This window comes from Oryzias melastigma, linkage group LG6 (genome assembly GCF_002922805.2).
Source record: "Oryzias melastigma strain HK-1 linkage group LG6, ASM292280v2, whole genome shotgun sequence".
Taxonomy (NCBI): Eukaryota; Metazoa; Chordata; class Actinopteri; order Beloniformes; family Adrianichthyidae; genus Oryzias; species Oryzias melastigma.
In genome coordinates this window covers 6,596,477-6,611,407 of record NC_050517.1, presented here as the reverse complement: position 1 = coordinate 6,611,407, position 14,931 = coordinate 6,596,477, and the positions used below count along the sequence as shown (strand labels likewise).

General features: G+C 38.0%; 1 protein-coding gene and 1 long non-coding RNA gene across 3 annotated transcripts in view; one reads left to right on the top strand and one right to left on the bottom strand.

The window, feature by feature from the left end:
* cftr (CF transmembrane conductance regulator) overlaps nucleotides 1-14,931 on the top strand; it is a 54,568-nt gene that overhangs the window by 33,737 nt on the left and 5,900 nt on the right. The window contains exons 14-22 of one of the 2 annotated variants that reach the window (XM_024261925.2): nucleotides 144-909; nucleotides 1,001-1,129; nucleotides 1,212-1,249; nucleotides 2,434-2,720; nucleotides 4,150-4,229; nucleotides 5,441-5,591; nucleotides 8,733-8,960; nucleotides 10,993-11,093; nucleotides 13,319-13,549. In XM_024261925.2, coding sequence (XP_024117693.1) covers nucleotides 144-909; nucleotides 1,001-1,129; nucleotides 1,212-1,249; nucleotides 2,434-2,720; nucleotides 4,150-4,229; nucleotides 5,441-5,591; nucleotides 8,733-8,960; nucleotides 10,993-11,093; nucleotides 13,319-13,549 — 2,011 coding nt within the window. Of the gene's footprint in view, nucleotides 1-143; nucleotides 910-1,000; nucleotides 1,130-1,211; nucleotides 1,250-2,433; nucleotides 2,721-4,149; nucleotides 4,230-5,440; nucleotides 5,592-8,729; nucleotides 8,961-10,992; nucleotides 11,094-13,318; nucleotides 13,550-14,931 lie in introns of both variants that reach the window. The other variant, XM_024261924.2, reaches the window with a different exon arrangement.
* Nucleotides 7,797-13,423, bottom strand: LOC112139208. The gene is made up of 3 exons (XR_004948002.1): nucleotides 13,285-13,423; nucleotides 8,707-8,966; nucleotides 7,797-8,455 (listed from the first exon to the last, which is right to left on the bottom strand). It is a non-coding gene; the product is annotated as an uncharacterized LOC112139208 (long non-coding RNA).

Below are 14,931 nucleotides of genomic sequence, written 5' to 3'. Positions count from 1 at the left end.
CCACCGCTCCAGTGTTGGTGTACTGTCATTTTTAATTGTTAGCACAATCAGAGTAATTCCAGTAGATTCTGAATCATTTTCACGGTTGAAAAGTTACAGTGAGTAAACATTTTTCAACAGCACTCCTCCTCCTCTCTCCACAGATGTGTCTGCAAGCTGATGGGCTCCAAGACTCGAGTTGTGGTCACCAGCAAGCTGGAGCATCTCAAGCGCTCCGACAAAATCCTCATGCTGCACAACGGAGAGTGCTACTTCTACGGCACCTTCTCAGAGCTGCAGGCCCAACGCCCCGACTTCAGCTCCCTGCTGCTCGGTCTCGAAGCTTACGACAACATCGTCGCGGAGCGGCGCTCCTCCATTCTCACGGAAACTCTCCGGAGGGTCTCGGTCGACGAAACCGCCGGATTCCGAGGCCCAGAAGCCCTTCGCCAGTCGTTCCAGCACGCACCACCCCAGAGTCACAACGGTGTCGACGGATACCCGGAGAAACGCAAACAGTCTCTCATCCTGAATCCCATTGCAGCTGCTCGTAAAATCTCCTTCATAGGGAACTCCCAGCAGATGGGCACGCTGCCGCCGTCACTCATGGAGGAGGGTGTCAACGAACTTTCAGACAGGAGATTCTCCGTGGTGCCAGAGGATGATCAAGTGGAGGAGGTACTTCCGAGGAGTAACCTGTACCACCACGGGCTGCAGCACCTCGGCGGACAGCGGCGCCAGTCCGTCCTGGCCTTCATCACCAATGCTCAGGGCCAAGACCGCAGGGACAAGATGCAGTCGTCGTTCAGAAAGAAGCTGTCCGTCACACCGCAGTACGACCTGGCGACGGAGCTGGACATCTACGCACGCCGCCTGTCCAAGGACAGCGTGTTTGAAATCACTGAGGAGGTGGATGAAGAAGACATGGAGGTGTGTTTAATACACAGGAATTTTTTTATGTCTTATCACATACAAACAAACGCTCTTCAGACGGTCAATCAACATCTTCTGTTGTCCACAGCAATGCTTTGCAGATGAGCGTGAGAACGTCTTTGTGACGACCTCGTGGAGCACTTACCTCCGCTATGTTTCCGTCAACAGAACCTTGATTTATGTCCTTATTTTCATTGCTATTGTTTTTGCCATTGAGGTAAGATTCAAACCATTTTAAAGTCTATTTCTTGAATGTGGTGAACATAAATTATCTTCTCTGTCCTTCTCTCTGTTGATAGGTGGCTGGATCAGTCATTGGTATTTTTCTCATAACAGAGTGAGTATCAATATTCCACAAAGTAATCCTCATCCTCAAAAACAAATATTGTTTTAGAGTTTGAAATGTGTACTTTTTCAATGTTTGGTACAGTTTTGGCAGGAATGTCATGTTTTAGTTTACTTAAGTTCCTCGACTACAATTTTTTTTTATTAAAAAAAAACATTCCCAGTTGTGTTTTAATTCTGATTATGACATTTTTAACGAAAATCCCACATCCTAAAGGTCCTAAAAAGCCATTTTTCATGTTGATCTGAAGCCTCTGTTTCCAAAATCTCCTCTGAGGGGGCGTGGCTTTTGGAGCTGAGTAGCTCCACCCCTGATCCCCCCTGTCTGATTATCATAGCTCTGTATCTCACTAGTGTAAATCTTCACCACTACTACATAAAAACATCCATCAATCTGGGTAATGTCCAGCCGTATGGTTCTGATCCGGATGTCAGCTGGACGAGGAAGTGAAGATCTTCATGGACAGAACTTCCTCCAAAATCCTGATTCTTTCTCCTTCCAGTTCACCAAAGACTCTTTTAGCTAATTCTCCAATGTTTATTGACTGTGATCAATACATTCAATCATTGGTTTCTCAGAGTTCTTGATAAAATAATCAAAGCTAACATCAAAATGCTCTTTCATTGATTTACAATCCTTTCCAACTGCGGTCAAATGAGCCGCCGTTCACATTTCCGTGGTCACATCAAGAAGCTCCGTGGAGTCTGGTGGAGATTTTCCAGCGTTCTCAGTCCTGCTACCGTAAGTATTGGATGAAACTCAAACCAAAAATCCAGTGATGCTGATTTGACCACAGAAATGTGAACGGCGGCTCATTTGACTGCAGTCAATGTGAAGATACCATCTTCTCTTCTCCAGAACCTGAACTAGACACTAGGAACAGATGAGGGTTTAGTGCATGTGCAGCAGAGCTGTTGATGGAAAGAAGATCATTCATTCAAACAGAGTCTGTCCAAGACAGTTTGATTGATTTAAAAGGAGAAATACTCGGAAATGAAAAAACAAAATGAATTCTTATTACATTTGTTCTCTTTCAGACGAAAAATGCCACACAGACATGTTAAGAACTCAAAAATCAGGATTTTATCGCAGGGGGTCTTAATGAATCTTATGAGTGAGTTTTTAGAGTTCAGTTTTGGTTGAACCCAATTCTATTTCCTGCTCTGTTTTATCAGTAAAGTCTGGAGAGATGGTGCCAACCCAAACTCACCCAACTACATCGACGATCAGCCCATCAATTCCTCGTCCCCCCCGGTCCACCTGGCTGTCATTGTGACACCGACCAGTGCCTATTACATCATCTACATCTTCGTGGCCCATTCAGACAGCATACTGGCCCTCGGAGTCTTCAGGGGTCTTCCTCTGGTGCACTCATTACTCACCGTTTCTGAAAGACTTCACGAGCAGATGCTGAGCGCTGTGCTGCGCGCCCCCATGTCCGTGCTCAATTCCATCAAAACAGGTGCTCTCTTCTTTGTTTCGATGTCATATTTATTACTTGTGGAGGAACCACACTGAGGGTGTATTCAGACTGGATACATTTGGTTTGCTTAAAGTGAACGCGTTTGTTTCCCCCCATAATTCACAACAAAGTTTCAGTCTGAATAAACCCAAGCAGACCCTGGTCCAGGACCATCTTTCAATCTGGTCTCAGTTCATTTCCTGTTCACTGTGAGTTTCCTCAGTCTGAATAAGCTCTGCTATTAATCTATCACAGGTAATGCTATATATCTACTTTTTAAAAATATTTTAGCATTATTTTCTTTCTGTGAAGATTACAGAAATTAATTATTTTAAATTTGACTATGTGTGGCTTTCTGGAAAACCATAATTTTTTACGTTTAGACTGTGATCATTACACTTTTTCTGTTAGCCTACAAACCGATCCTGGCCCCACATCAGAGAAGAAAACAGTTATGTGACGCTCACTTGAAAAAGTTTGGGGACCCCTGCTGTAGACCAGTGACGTAGCTGTGCGTTAAAACGAGAGAAGCTGCATCAGTTGACTCAGAAACGGTCGGAAAATGAAAAAGATAACCGCGGAGGATAATTATAATCCAGAGCAGGTGTTGTTAGAGATGCCTCTATGCTGCAGAACATTCTATTGTTCTGAATTAAAAAAAAAAAAACTCTTTATGTGGAGAAATACTCCAATGTTCTTCAATAAATGTTCTATAAAGCACGATCAGAAGTGTTTTGGATGAGTATGGATTGTTAACGGACATTCTTTGGCTGTGAGGGTTGGGTGAGACGGAAATGGGGGTGGGGGTCTCCGTATTCGTGAATTTGGTGTGTTTCATGTCCCCAACCCAACCACCGGTAATGTAAAGAATTTAATATTCTTTGCAAGACGATTTGGGGAGAGAAAGAAGAATCCAGTCGAAAGAAGACAAAACTCTCTGGATCTCCGGAAAATGGCTGGTCGGAGGCTTGCTGTTGTTGTAAAACCTTTCCGCCAATTAATAGATTATGTCATGCAACGACAGAAGCTCCACCCTACAGGTCCATTCCACTTTTCTATGGATCTACAACCAATGGGGAACCAGAAATGGTACCAGTCACTCCTGCATAAAGGGTCGATGTTGTAACGGAAACGCTCAAAAGTCCAGTTCAGTTTGGACCGCTCAGTGGAAGCGAGGCATTAATCTCTCTCTTATTGCTTTGCCCCGCCCTCAAACCCCCTTACCAATGACTGAAGAGATCTTTTTATTTACAAGCTTTGGTTTGAAACAGAAATATCTGTTTGGAAGTCAGTCTAAATACAGACCAAACACAAGGTTCAGGACTCCATCCGGACAAACAGACGTTTCCACTCTGAATACACCTTGAGCTGCATTTTCACTGGGGTTTGATGTAAGGAGCTAATCTGGATGTTTCTATGTGTGTTTTAGCCCGGATAATGAACAGATTTACCAAGGACATGGCCATTATTGAAGACATGCTGCCTCCCATGCTTTTTGACCTCATACAGGTATTGTACCACAAATGAAAGTTACCGGAAAATTTAGAAACCAATACAACAATAAAGCTGTAGTCGAAATTGTCTACGTAGACAAAAATCCTGTCTTTGTAGTTGCAAGTGCAGAAACTAAAGAAGCATTATTTTATTTTATTTAACAGTTTTATTATTTACAGCAGACACACTATAGTGGTTCTCCTGCAACTTCCCGTACATTTTTTGGAACGAAAAAACTCAATCACACTTTCAATTATTTCAGTCATTTTGTTATCAAGGTTTTGTTTTTCATAAACTTTATTGTTTTTGAAATATTGAGCAAATTATACCCCATAGGGAATGAATGTGATAGTGATCAAACCCTTCAAAAACTTTGTGCACTTTGAAACTTGCGAACTTCTACATACTTTCAGCTAGAGACACAATTCAAACTTGAAAATCTTCAGCAACTACTGAGTTTTTAGGGTAATTTGGAGTTTAGCTTTTATTTTGGCAACATGCTAGCTGTTTTTGGCTAATTTAAACATGTCTTCCTGTTTTTGACTAATTTGGAGTTTAGCTAATATTTTAGCATTATTCTAGCTGTTAAGGCTAATTTAGACATTTTTTTTTACAGTTTTTTTGGTTAATTTGGAGTTTAGCTAATATTTTAGCAATATGCTAAAACTCATTTTAGTATATTGCTAGAATAATGGCGAAATTAGAGATTTTTCCTTTTTTTGTGGCTAATTTGGAGTTTAGCTAATATTTTAGCATTATTCTAGCTGTTAAGGCTAATTTAGATTTTTTTTTTTACAGTTTTTTGGCTAATTTGGAGTTTAGTTTATATTTTAGCATTATGCTATAACTAATGGCTAATTTAGACATTTTCTAGTTTTTAATCTAATTTGGTGTGTAGCTAATATTTTAGCATTATGCTAGCTGTTTTTGCTAACTTAGACATGTTTTTTTTTTGTTTTTTTAGGCTAATGTAGAGTTCAAGGCTCAACAATCCCCTTTTTTCCTTCAGAATCTACTGGAATTATCGTGTTAATGGTTGAAAAGTTACTATAAATCAAAGAACATAAACACCTGTTTCAGTTTTTGCAATCTTTAGAATTTTTTATTAACAAATCCACACTGATTTGGCCACTTTTAGATTGACATATATGCTTTTTATTTGTCATATGTATGTGGTTTTGAATGGTATCTTATGTTCTCCTACCACACTCTTCCTCTCACATTAGTTAACACTACTGGTCATCGGATGCATCTTCACCGTGTCCATCATGCGGCCCTACATCTTCATCGCTGCCATTCCCCTGGCTGTCATCTTTGTTGCCCTCAGGAAGTATTACCTACGAACAGGACAGCAACTCAAACAGCTGGAAGCTGAAGGTAATAAAAAGGTTTTCTTAGAAAATGAATTTAAACATTCATTTGCTTCATTTTCGATTTTTTTTAAATGGAAACATCAAAAATGATTTGTTTTTCTACCGTAGTTTAGAAATTGATAAATAAATAAATCAGTTTTTATTTCTCCTTCATAATCTACTGGAATTATCGTGTTAACGGTAGAATAGCAACAGTAAATCAAAGAACATAAACACTGGAGCCAAAAAAACCCACTTAGACATAAACACACGAATACAAAACCTTACAGTTTGTTTTAAAATTTGACAGAACGTTTTAATGCAGCATAAAAACAGGTCTCTGGATTGTTGATCAGGGTGTCAATACGTTGGATATCCCCTGTTTTTTCCCCGTTCATTTTTTTGTTTTTTGATGCATACTTTGGTGATGACGGCGAGATCTTTCCAGATCTGCGGAGAGGATGAGAGGCTAGACAGGCGAGCTGAGCTGGGATTTCCTGCAGCCCCATCCTGGTGTCATTCTTTCTGGTGTTTGATGCAACGCGTCAGCCAGACCGAATGAAAGCTGAACGTCTCACTCTGCCACACATTTCTGTCTAAACTGAAAGTGGATCCCAGGTGCACGGGTGCTAAACTAGAAAAACAAATTTAAATTTAAATAAATGAAAGATGTTTAAAGGAGTTACTGAGGTGAAAGGTTAAACTGATTATCATGCTGCTGAATAGAAATAGACACTTTACTGATTGTATTGTTAAGGCCCCGCACTATGATTATCTTTTAAAAAAAATCAAATTTTATGCCATTTTGAGCCAAAATAAAAAAAAAGTCTTTTCTAGGACATAGTTTCTACCAACCCCCACTTCCCATCACCCATCTGTTTATTCTCTCTCCAGCTGTTGAAATATAAAATTTGTCAGCGAAATTTAAATTTTGAATAAGTGAACTATCTCGACAAGGATTGCAAAGCTCAGAACTTTCATAATTTCCACCTCTAGTAGTTTACAAGCTTCAGTTTGAAACAGGAAAGTCCCCTTGACAGCAGTCTGAATATTGACCAAAATACAAGGTTCAGGACTTCATCCAGACCAAATTAAGTGGTCTTTTCCAGTCTGAATACACTCTTAGAAATGTAATTTTACTTTTTATTTTCTTAATATGTGTCCTCCATCATCAGAAAAAGGCTACAAGAACATGTTAAAAATGCACCATGTTTGTAGGAGTCGGTATTTAAGTCATTGCAACCTAAACGGAAAGTCCTGTATTGTAACAAATAAAACAATCATTTGTATTTAAAATCATCAAATAGTAATGAAGTTAAAGAGTTACAATTTTAACTTAACACTATGCAGTAATTAAAAAAGTAAAATTGTTATAATTTGAAATCCAAACGTTTAGAAGCATTTCATCTGGAAGTTGTTTTTAACCCCTGACATTAATAATCCTTGAATTCCGCAAGGGGGTGGGGCTTACCTGTACTCACCTGGTCTCTGAAGTTTCTCTACTATACTGCATATGAGAAATTCTGTGACCTTTAGGATTTTTAAAGATTAGGAATTGGTGATATATTTTTACAGTATCGGTATTAACCGAAAATTGAATATTTGAACATTTTATTGACTTTGACCGGCAGGCACAGCAGGAGAAGTGCTGTCAAAATAATTTGGTGACACTTTAAAATAACTACACACTTCTAAGTATTAGTTAAGTATTAGATGAGTATGAGTTAATACTTAATTAATCAGTAATAAAGCCTCACTCCTACTTGATTAAGCAAGCAGCTTATATGTGTTGATATTAACACGTGTTTCTAGATTAAAAATGATTACTATAATGTGTTTATTAAGGGTATGTTAAGACTTTAATTATTTAAACATATATATTTAAAAATTAAGTATTAAAAGATTTACAAACCAGTTCTGTAGAGGTGGTTCTTTAAGTCGTTAGCTCATTTACAAAGTGTTTATTTCAAAAACCTTGTAAATGTATATTCATACATCCATATTTTAGACATGTACTGTTACTGTGTTAATAAATCATTTATAAACCCATATTACTGTTGTAACTCACAATAAATTAATGTAGATATAAAACGTTCTGTACGTGTTAATCAACTGTTTTTGTGACCTATTCTAAAGTGAGGACTATTTATGCCTTATAAAGTCTTTAAATATAATATAGAAGGGCTTTGTTAGCTGCTAAAAAAAGAGCAAAACAGAGGGATGATATCGGCCTGTCCCTAATCAAGACACTACAGAACTGTGATTTTTGCGATGAAAGAGTTCATTTAAACCAGGTTGCGGTGAATGCAGTTTATTTTTTTTTCAAAGAGAAACAGGCAGTTTTGTTCGTTCACAAAAGCCGTCTTTATGATGAAATATATTAATCATAAAGATGGTGGTCTGAACAAGGCAGTGTTTTAGTTTCTGGGAGTCTGTTGAAAATAATTGTGCGTCTATGTTTGCAACAAATAGTGTTAGTGACCATTGTGCTTCATTGAAGCCATTCTGTGTACAAAGATAAGCACAGATGATTTCACAGCTTCACTGTAACTGCAGCTTCAGTCATTTAGCACAAACAACCTTTTTCACTTTTTCCATTCAGCTTTGCTTTGCGTCCGATTGTTTATGTGTGTTATTGGCCATGAGATACCAGCAGGTAGCAAACGGGTTTACTCAACGCAACTCCAAACACAGATAAAAACCTCACAACAAGAACCTGCTGTCAGGTTTGTCTTTGTCTCCTTGTTGTTAATGCTCTGTGGCGGGCCCACTGTTTACATGTAAAGTGTTGAGTCCGCTGAGGTGAAGTTTGATGTCGGCCAAGTCCACGGTAGTTCCAGGAGGTTGACACATCTCCTCCTTCCCATTAGTGCTTCATGTGGGCCCCTTCTGTAAAAATAGACAGGGGACAACATGTGGTAGGAGCTTTGACAACAGACAGAGGGGGTAGGACGGTACAAGAAGCAGCCTCAGAATTATGGGAATTAGTTATAAAATATCATATTATTTATTTATATATATATGGGAATTAGTTATAAAATATGATAGTTAATATGATTTAATAGTTATAGAAATACTTCTGTTTGTGGTTTAATCTTGCAGCAGTGGGTTTGATAATTGTTTTCATGCTTTCTTCTGACCTGAACTTCTTTGTTTCCGCCAGCAGCTCGCACCCCCATCTTCTCTCACCTCGTACTCTCACTGAAGGGTTTATGGACCATCCGTGCATTTGGCCGTCAGACTTACTTTGAGACGCTCTTCCACAAGGCTCTGAACACCCACACAGCCACCTGGTTCCACTACCTGTCTGCCCTGAGATGGTTCCTCTTCCGTTGTGATGTGCTCTTCGTACTCTTCTTCACTGCTGCCGCCTTCATTGCTGTTGGAACCAACCGTGAGTCTGAAAATAAGAGGAAGGCCATGAGTATGAAGACTGCATGAGACTAAACTTCTGATATAGAAACAGGAAAAGGAGACTCAGATTCGATGTTAACTCTAGAACACATTTGCTATAAAAAATTGCACCTTTACTTTTGCCAGGTAATTTCTACCCAATATAAAATATCCAATAAAAAGTATTTCTCATTAAGAATAGATTAACATATGATACCACCAGAGTTGTTTTGTTTTATTTTCAACTGTAGTATATCTAACAAAATGAAAAATGAAAAAATTGGAAGATCCTAAAAAGAATAACAGCTAAAAATGAGGGAAAAATTAGGAATTTGAGAAGAAAAATAATCCTAAAAAATAAATAAATAAATAATGAAACTAAATATTTGGTCTTTGATCCACCCATTCTTGGGATATTTGAGACTTTATCCTATGACACTCAGGAAAATCCAACATATTGAAAATCATATAAAAACTTTTTCTTGGGTGAAAATCACCCGAAAATAGTGTTGTAGGGTTAAGGAGGAAAAAAAATATTTGAAACAAGCACATTTTTAAAACATGATATCATTTAACCCTTCAATGATGATGTCATCTAAATAACACACTCTTTGACACACCGTAACTGTCCAACCGTTCACGTAATCAGCTGATTCAGAGAAAATGGATTTTCATGTTGACTTTGCATTGATATGTCGCAGTTTACATCAAGTGTTGTATAACAGCGCAAATCCACTTTGCTCTGAGACAGAATCAGCTTATAACTGGCGGTTGTGTAAGACAGGGGTGTCGAACTCAACCACACAGGGGGCCAAGATCCAAAACACACCTTAGGTCACCCTAGAACATTTATTGAACACACTTAAACCACATTTTTAAAACTTTAAAACTGTAACTTTTTAACATAATTCTGAATAATAAAAAGGCAGGAATATTATTCCAGAATAAATCAACTTAAACCTTAAATAACTTTCAATATTTTACTCTCCATAAAAATGCATTTTGTCAAAATTATACAAGTTAGAAATAGGCGCCAGATAACATCGGGTCATTAATAACAATAAAATAAAATTATCTTGAGGGCCGGATTTGGCCCCCGGGCCTTGACTTTGACACGTCTGATGTAAGAACATCTAAATTGTAAAATGTTGCATATTAAAGCTAGCCTGCTTTTATCCGCTTCAGAATCCGCTGGAATTGGGTTTTTGCGTAATTGGTTGAATAGTTACAACTGAATGTAAACCCTGGAGCTAAAGCTCTGCTGTTAAAGGGTTAAGGGATGTTGCCATTTATTTTTCTGTAGAATAAAAAAAACATTAAAGACAGATTTGGGTGACAAAGACATAATTTTATAAAGACTGTAAAAGTTTTCAAATGTGTTGTTTTCTTGTATCAAACTTTTTAAATAGTTTGGTGTAGGGATGCAACAATTCACTTTCCCCATGATTTGGTTCAAACTTCATTTTTTTGGCAGAATTGTTTTGTTTCAGATTCATCTATGATTTGTGTATGGAAAAACAACAACAACCAGAAAAAGATCGTTTTTTAAATTTGCTAATAAGGAAGCAACAGTGAAGAAAACCCTTTCTGTTGACCTATACTAAGCTTGGTAATGTAATAAAGCAATAAATAATAAATCCTTCTTAAATTTAGCACAATACTTAGTTGACACTAAAAGATAAAGATACTGATTTGTGGTCAGAATGCAATGATTCACTTTACCATCCGGTTCCATGGTGTAACATATGGTTCAGTTTTAAACCAAGAATCGTAGCATCTTACTTAGTTCATGGTGTATCTCAGAGAAATAATGGTAGCTTTACTGGAGATAAGGTCAGATGGAAGTTTGTTCTTCAGGAACTCTCAGAACACATGTTTTTCAGTCAGACTTTGTTGATGTTGAGTGCAGGTTTAATGCTCTATTCACACCTCATTACCTGCCAATGAGGCCAGCAGCACCTGTGTGTGGCTGTGACATCATCAGAGAGACTCACTTTGATTGGATAATCCTGACATGTGTGTTCACAACGCAGAGGACCGGCCAGGGGAGATAGGAATCATCGTGGCTCTGGCCATGCTTATTTTGGGGACGTTCCAATGGGCTATCATCACCAGCATCAATGTGGACGGACTGGTAAGGGCTTCTATGAAAACACACCGTGGCGTTTTGGCTTTTTGTCCGTCAACATATTACCATTGTGATTACAAAAATGATTACCCAACGATCCAAAAGAAGAACACATGTTAACCCTTTAACTCTGGAGCTCCAGTGTTTATGGTCTTTGATTTACTGTAACTTTTAACACAATTATAAAAATCACAAAAAGATTAGCAAAATATTTTTTATGAGATGTAGATATTATCAATTATGATAAATTTGGTGATTTGGCACATTTTTGCACACAACATTAGCTGAAGATGCAAAAATTCAGTAAAAAGCACCTTATTTACCCACCTTATGTTATCCACATATTTTTAACGTGGTGTAACTCTAACATAAAGAATATTAACCAACAAAGTTTGCATTCTTTCCACACAGCAAGTAGTCATCTATAAAAATGAATATGCATACATGAGTTATTCTCACCATAAATTTGGGAAAATTACCTAAAACTTCTCCCTCCAAAAGTGTTTTTGAGATTTCATGGGGGCAGCCATTTTGAAATGATCAGGAAAAGCCCTACTACTGCCCCTAGAGCAGAGGTCGGCAACCTTTAACAGCTAAAGAACCATTTGGGCTTGTTTTCTACTCCTCAAAACCTAGAAGGAGCCACATAATCTTACTTTGGCCTTTAAGAAATATGGATTTGCATTCATGACCTTCTTTTTTGTAGAAAACCTACAAAGTTTATCATCTATGTGATCCTCAGACATCAATTTATACATTTAACCAATATAAATTAAATAAATGCTAATTAAGTCATCCTTGCTTTAAAAAATGCTATTTTCTTTTATTTATTTATTTTCCCCTCTTGGTCCTCAGCAGTCTTACTCTGCTGGGTTTTGTTATTTTAGTTTGGATCTTGGTAGTCTTAGTTTGTGGGTTTTGTTTATTTGTTTTCTTTAGGTAATTTTGGTTAAGCAGCCATTAGCAGGAGCTGCTGACTGTGACGGCCGACATGTCTGGGTCAGCAGTGTCCATGAATTATTTTATGTTTGACCGAAGAGCCACCATGGAGAGATAAAAGAGACACATGTGGATCTGGAGCCGCAGGATGCAGACTCCTAACCTAGTGGGATGATGAGGAACTACAGGGCAGAAAACATGGACGAATGGGTTTTTAAGGAAAGTTTGGATCATGCTAATGATATAGGAGGTCTCAGTGTGTGTCAAATATGCTACAAATATGGTTTAGGTGGATTTAAGTTGAGTTTTTTGTCATGATCAGAAAGTTTGTAAAGGTTTATACACAAACAGGAAGTAAAGAGTTGGCTGTCTGGATTGTGGGGGAGCGGGATGTCTGGGTTTGTGACCATCAGGTTGCGGTCACAGACAGGTTGTGTAAAGAAGGGCAGCATTATATTACCAATCTTCATGAGATTTACTGTTACTTTAGATCAGCCGCCTACAGCTACCGACGAGGAGAGTTTCATAGCTGTGTGAGGTGGTTGGAGGTTTCTGGGTTTATTTTCCATTTTGTTTTCAGAAATATTAAACCAATCCTAGAAAAAAAATTGCAATGAGCTTCAATCTCAGTGAAATGTAGTGATGAAAGCAAGGGAGAGTTGAAGACTTCTTGGTATGCACCTCCAGGCAGGTTCATCACTGTGTGTATGTGTGTGGACTCGGTCAGTAACCACTACTTCAACAGTTTTAAGACCAACTCGGATCATCTTTTAGTTTTATGTAAATGTGTTATTTTATTTCTGATTATGCCATTTGTATCCACAATCAAAATTCTTTGATTGTTTTCTAGGAAGCATAGTTTCTCCAGAGCTATCTGTAGCATTGGAGCTATCTTCATTTTGAGACAGACTCCAGCTCAGATGAAAAGAAAAGATGTTCATGGATCTATTAGTCTGCAAGTGGCTCACCCAGTGCACAAATAGAAGTTTTTTCTAAAATATTTCTTTCATCTGCTCCTGATTCACCACAATTTAAATAAAGAAATACTCAGAAAGGCAGTTTTAGGCTTAATTTCCTTTATATATACCTTAATCTGAAAAATGCTACAAGAACATGTTAAAAACCCAATTTTCATTGGAATGGGTCTTTAAAACATCCATGAGGTCAGACTTCTAGAAATATGGTTTTAAATCCAAAACGATATTGATAAAGTGGACAGAAGTTTGGTGTTGTGTGAGAGTGGGACTCCTAGACTTACAGCTCTGATGACAGTTAACTCTTCCTCCCTTTAGATGCGTTCAGTGGACCGAGTCTTCAAATTCATCGACCTTCCGTCAGAGGACATGCCGACGGGGAAACCTGGGGGCAGGCAAGGCTCTGATCTCGTCATCGACAACCCTCACGCCCAGATACACTGGCCCAACCGCGGCCAGCTGGACGTCAAGGGCCTCACTGTCACATACACAGAGACGGGACATCCCGTCCTCAGTAACATCTCCTTCTCGGTGGATGGAGGCCAGAGTGTAAGTCTGTGTGAGAAAACAAAGAAAAACTGATGAGATTGAGTTACTGGATCTTACTCAGGAGCTCATGAAACAAAGAGCTGGCAAACTACTAGACCACATGGGTTAAAGTCAAGGCCCAGGGGCCGGATCCGGCCCTCCGGGTAATTCTATCCGGCCCTTCAGATCATTTTATATTATTGTTATTAATGACCTGATGTTATCTTGTGGTTATTTGTAACTTGTATAATTTTGACAAAATATATTTTTATGGAGAGTAAAATATTAAAAGTTATTTAAGGTTTAAGTTGATTTATTCTGGAATAATATTCCTGCCTTTTTATTATTCATAATTATGTTAAAAAGTTGCAATGTTAAAAATTGACATCATGCTAGCTTTTTGGACTATTTAGGCATTTACTAATTTTTTTAGGCTATTATGTAGTTTAGCTAATATTTCAGCTACATGCTAGCTGTTTTAGCTAATTTAGGCTTTTCTTCATTTTGTAGGCTATTTTGAAGTTTAGCTATTTTTCCAGCTGCATCCTAGCTGTTTTGGCTAACCTAGGCTTTTTTAAAAAAAATTTTAAGCTAATTTGGCATTTAGGTAATATTTCAGCTTCTGTATTTTCAGCGATTAGCTTCAGCAGCCAAATTCTCTTTACACCATTTGCACTAGCATTAACACAAGTGATGCTCTATATCTAGTTCATAATTAGTTTCAAAAGTTATGGTTTTAAAGTTTTAAAAATGTAGTTTCGGAGTGTTCAATAAATGTTTATCCTGTTTGTCCCGCGACCTAAGGTGTGTTTTGGATTTTGGCCCCTGTGCGATTGAGTTTGACACCTCTGATCTACAGCAACATTATAGGAAAGATGTCAGCCAACATTTGACCAGAAGTGACTCCATTAAAAGCCATTGGTGCTTATAGAATAGAATAAGAATAAAATACCTTTGTTTCTATAGCACTTTTCCCAGAAAGAATCACAAAGGGCTTTACAAAAGAAGCATCAAACCAAAGCAAATCAAATAAGAAACGTAATGAAATACAATAATTAAAAACAGTAAAACATAGTAAAACAAGGACTAAAATCAGCTAAAAGCTCTCCTAAGTAAAAATGTCTTGACCTGGGATTTAGAACACTTAGAGTCAATCTGACGTAATGACAGTGGGAGTTAGTTCCTAAGAGGAGGAGCAACATCTTGAAATTCGAGATCTCCTCTGGGTTTTGGACTGCTTAAGAGATGTTGGTTGGCTGACCTCAAGGATCGGGCCAATGAGTATGGGGTTAAAAGGTCAGAGACGTATGCTGGGGTTTGACCATGCAAGGCACTAAAAACTAGAAGCAGAATTTGAAAATGAATTCTAAGTTTGATAGGTAACCAATGTAAAGCAGAGAGTA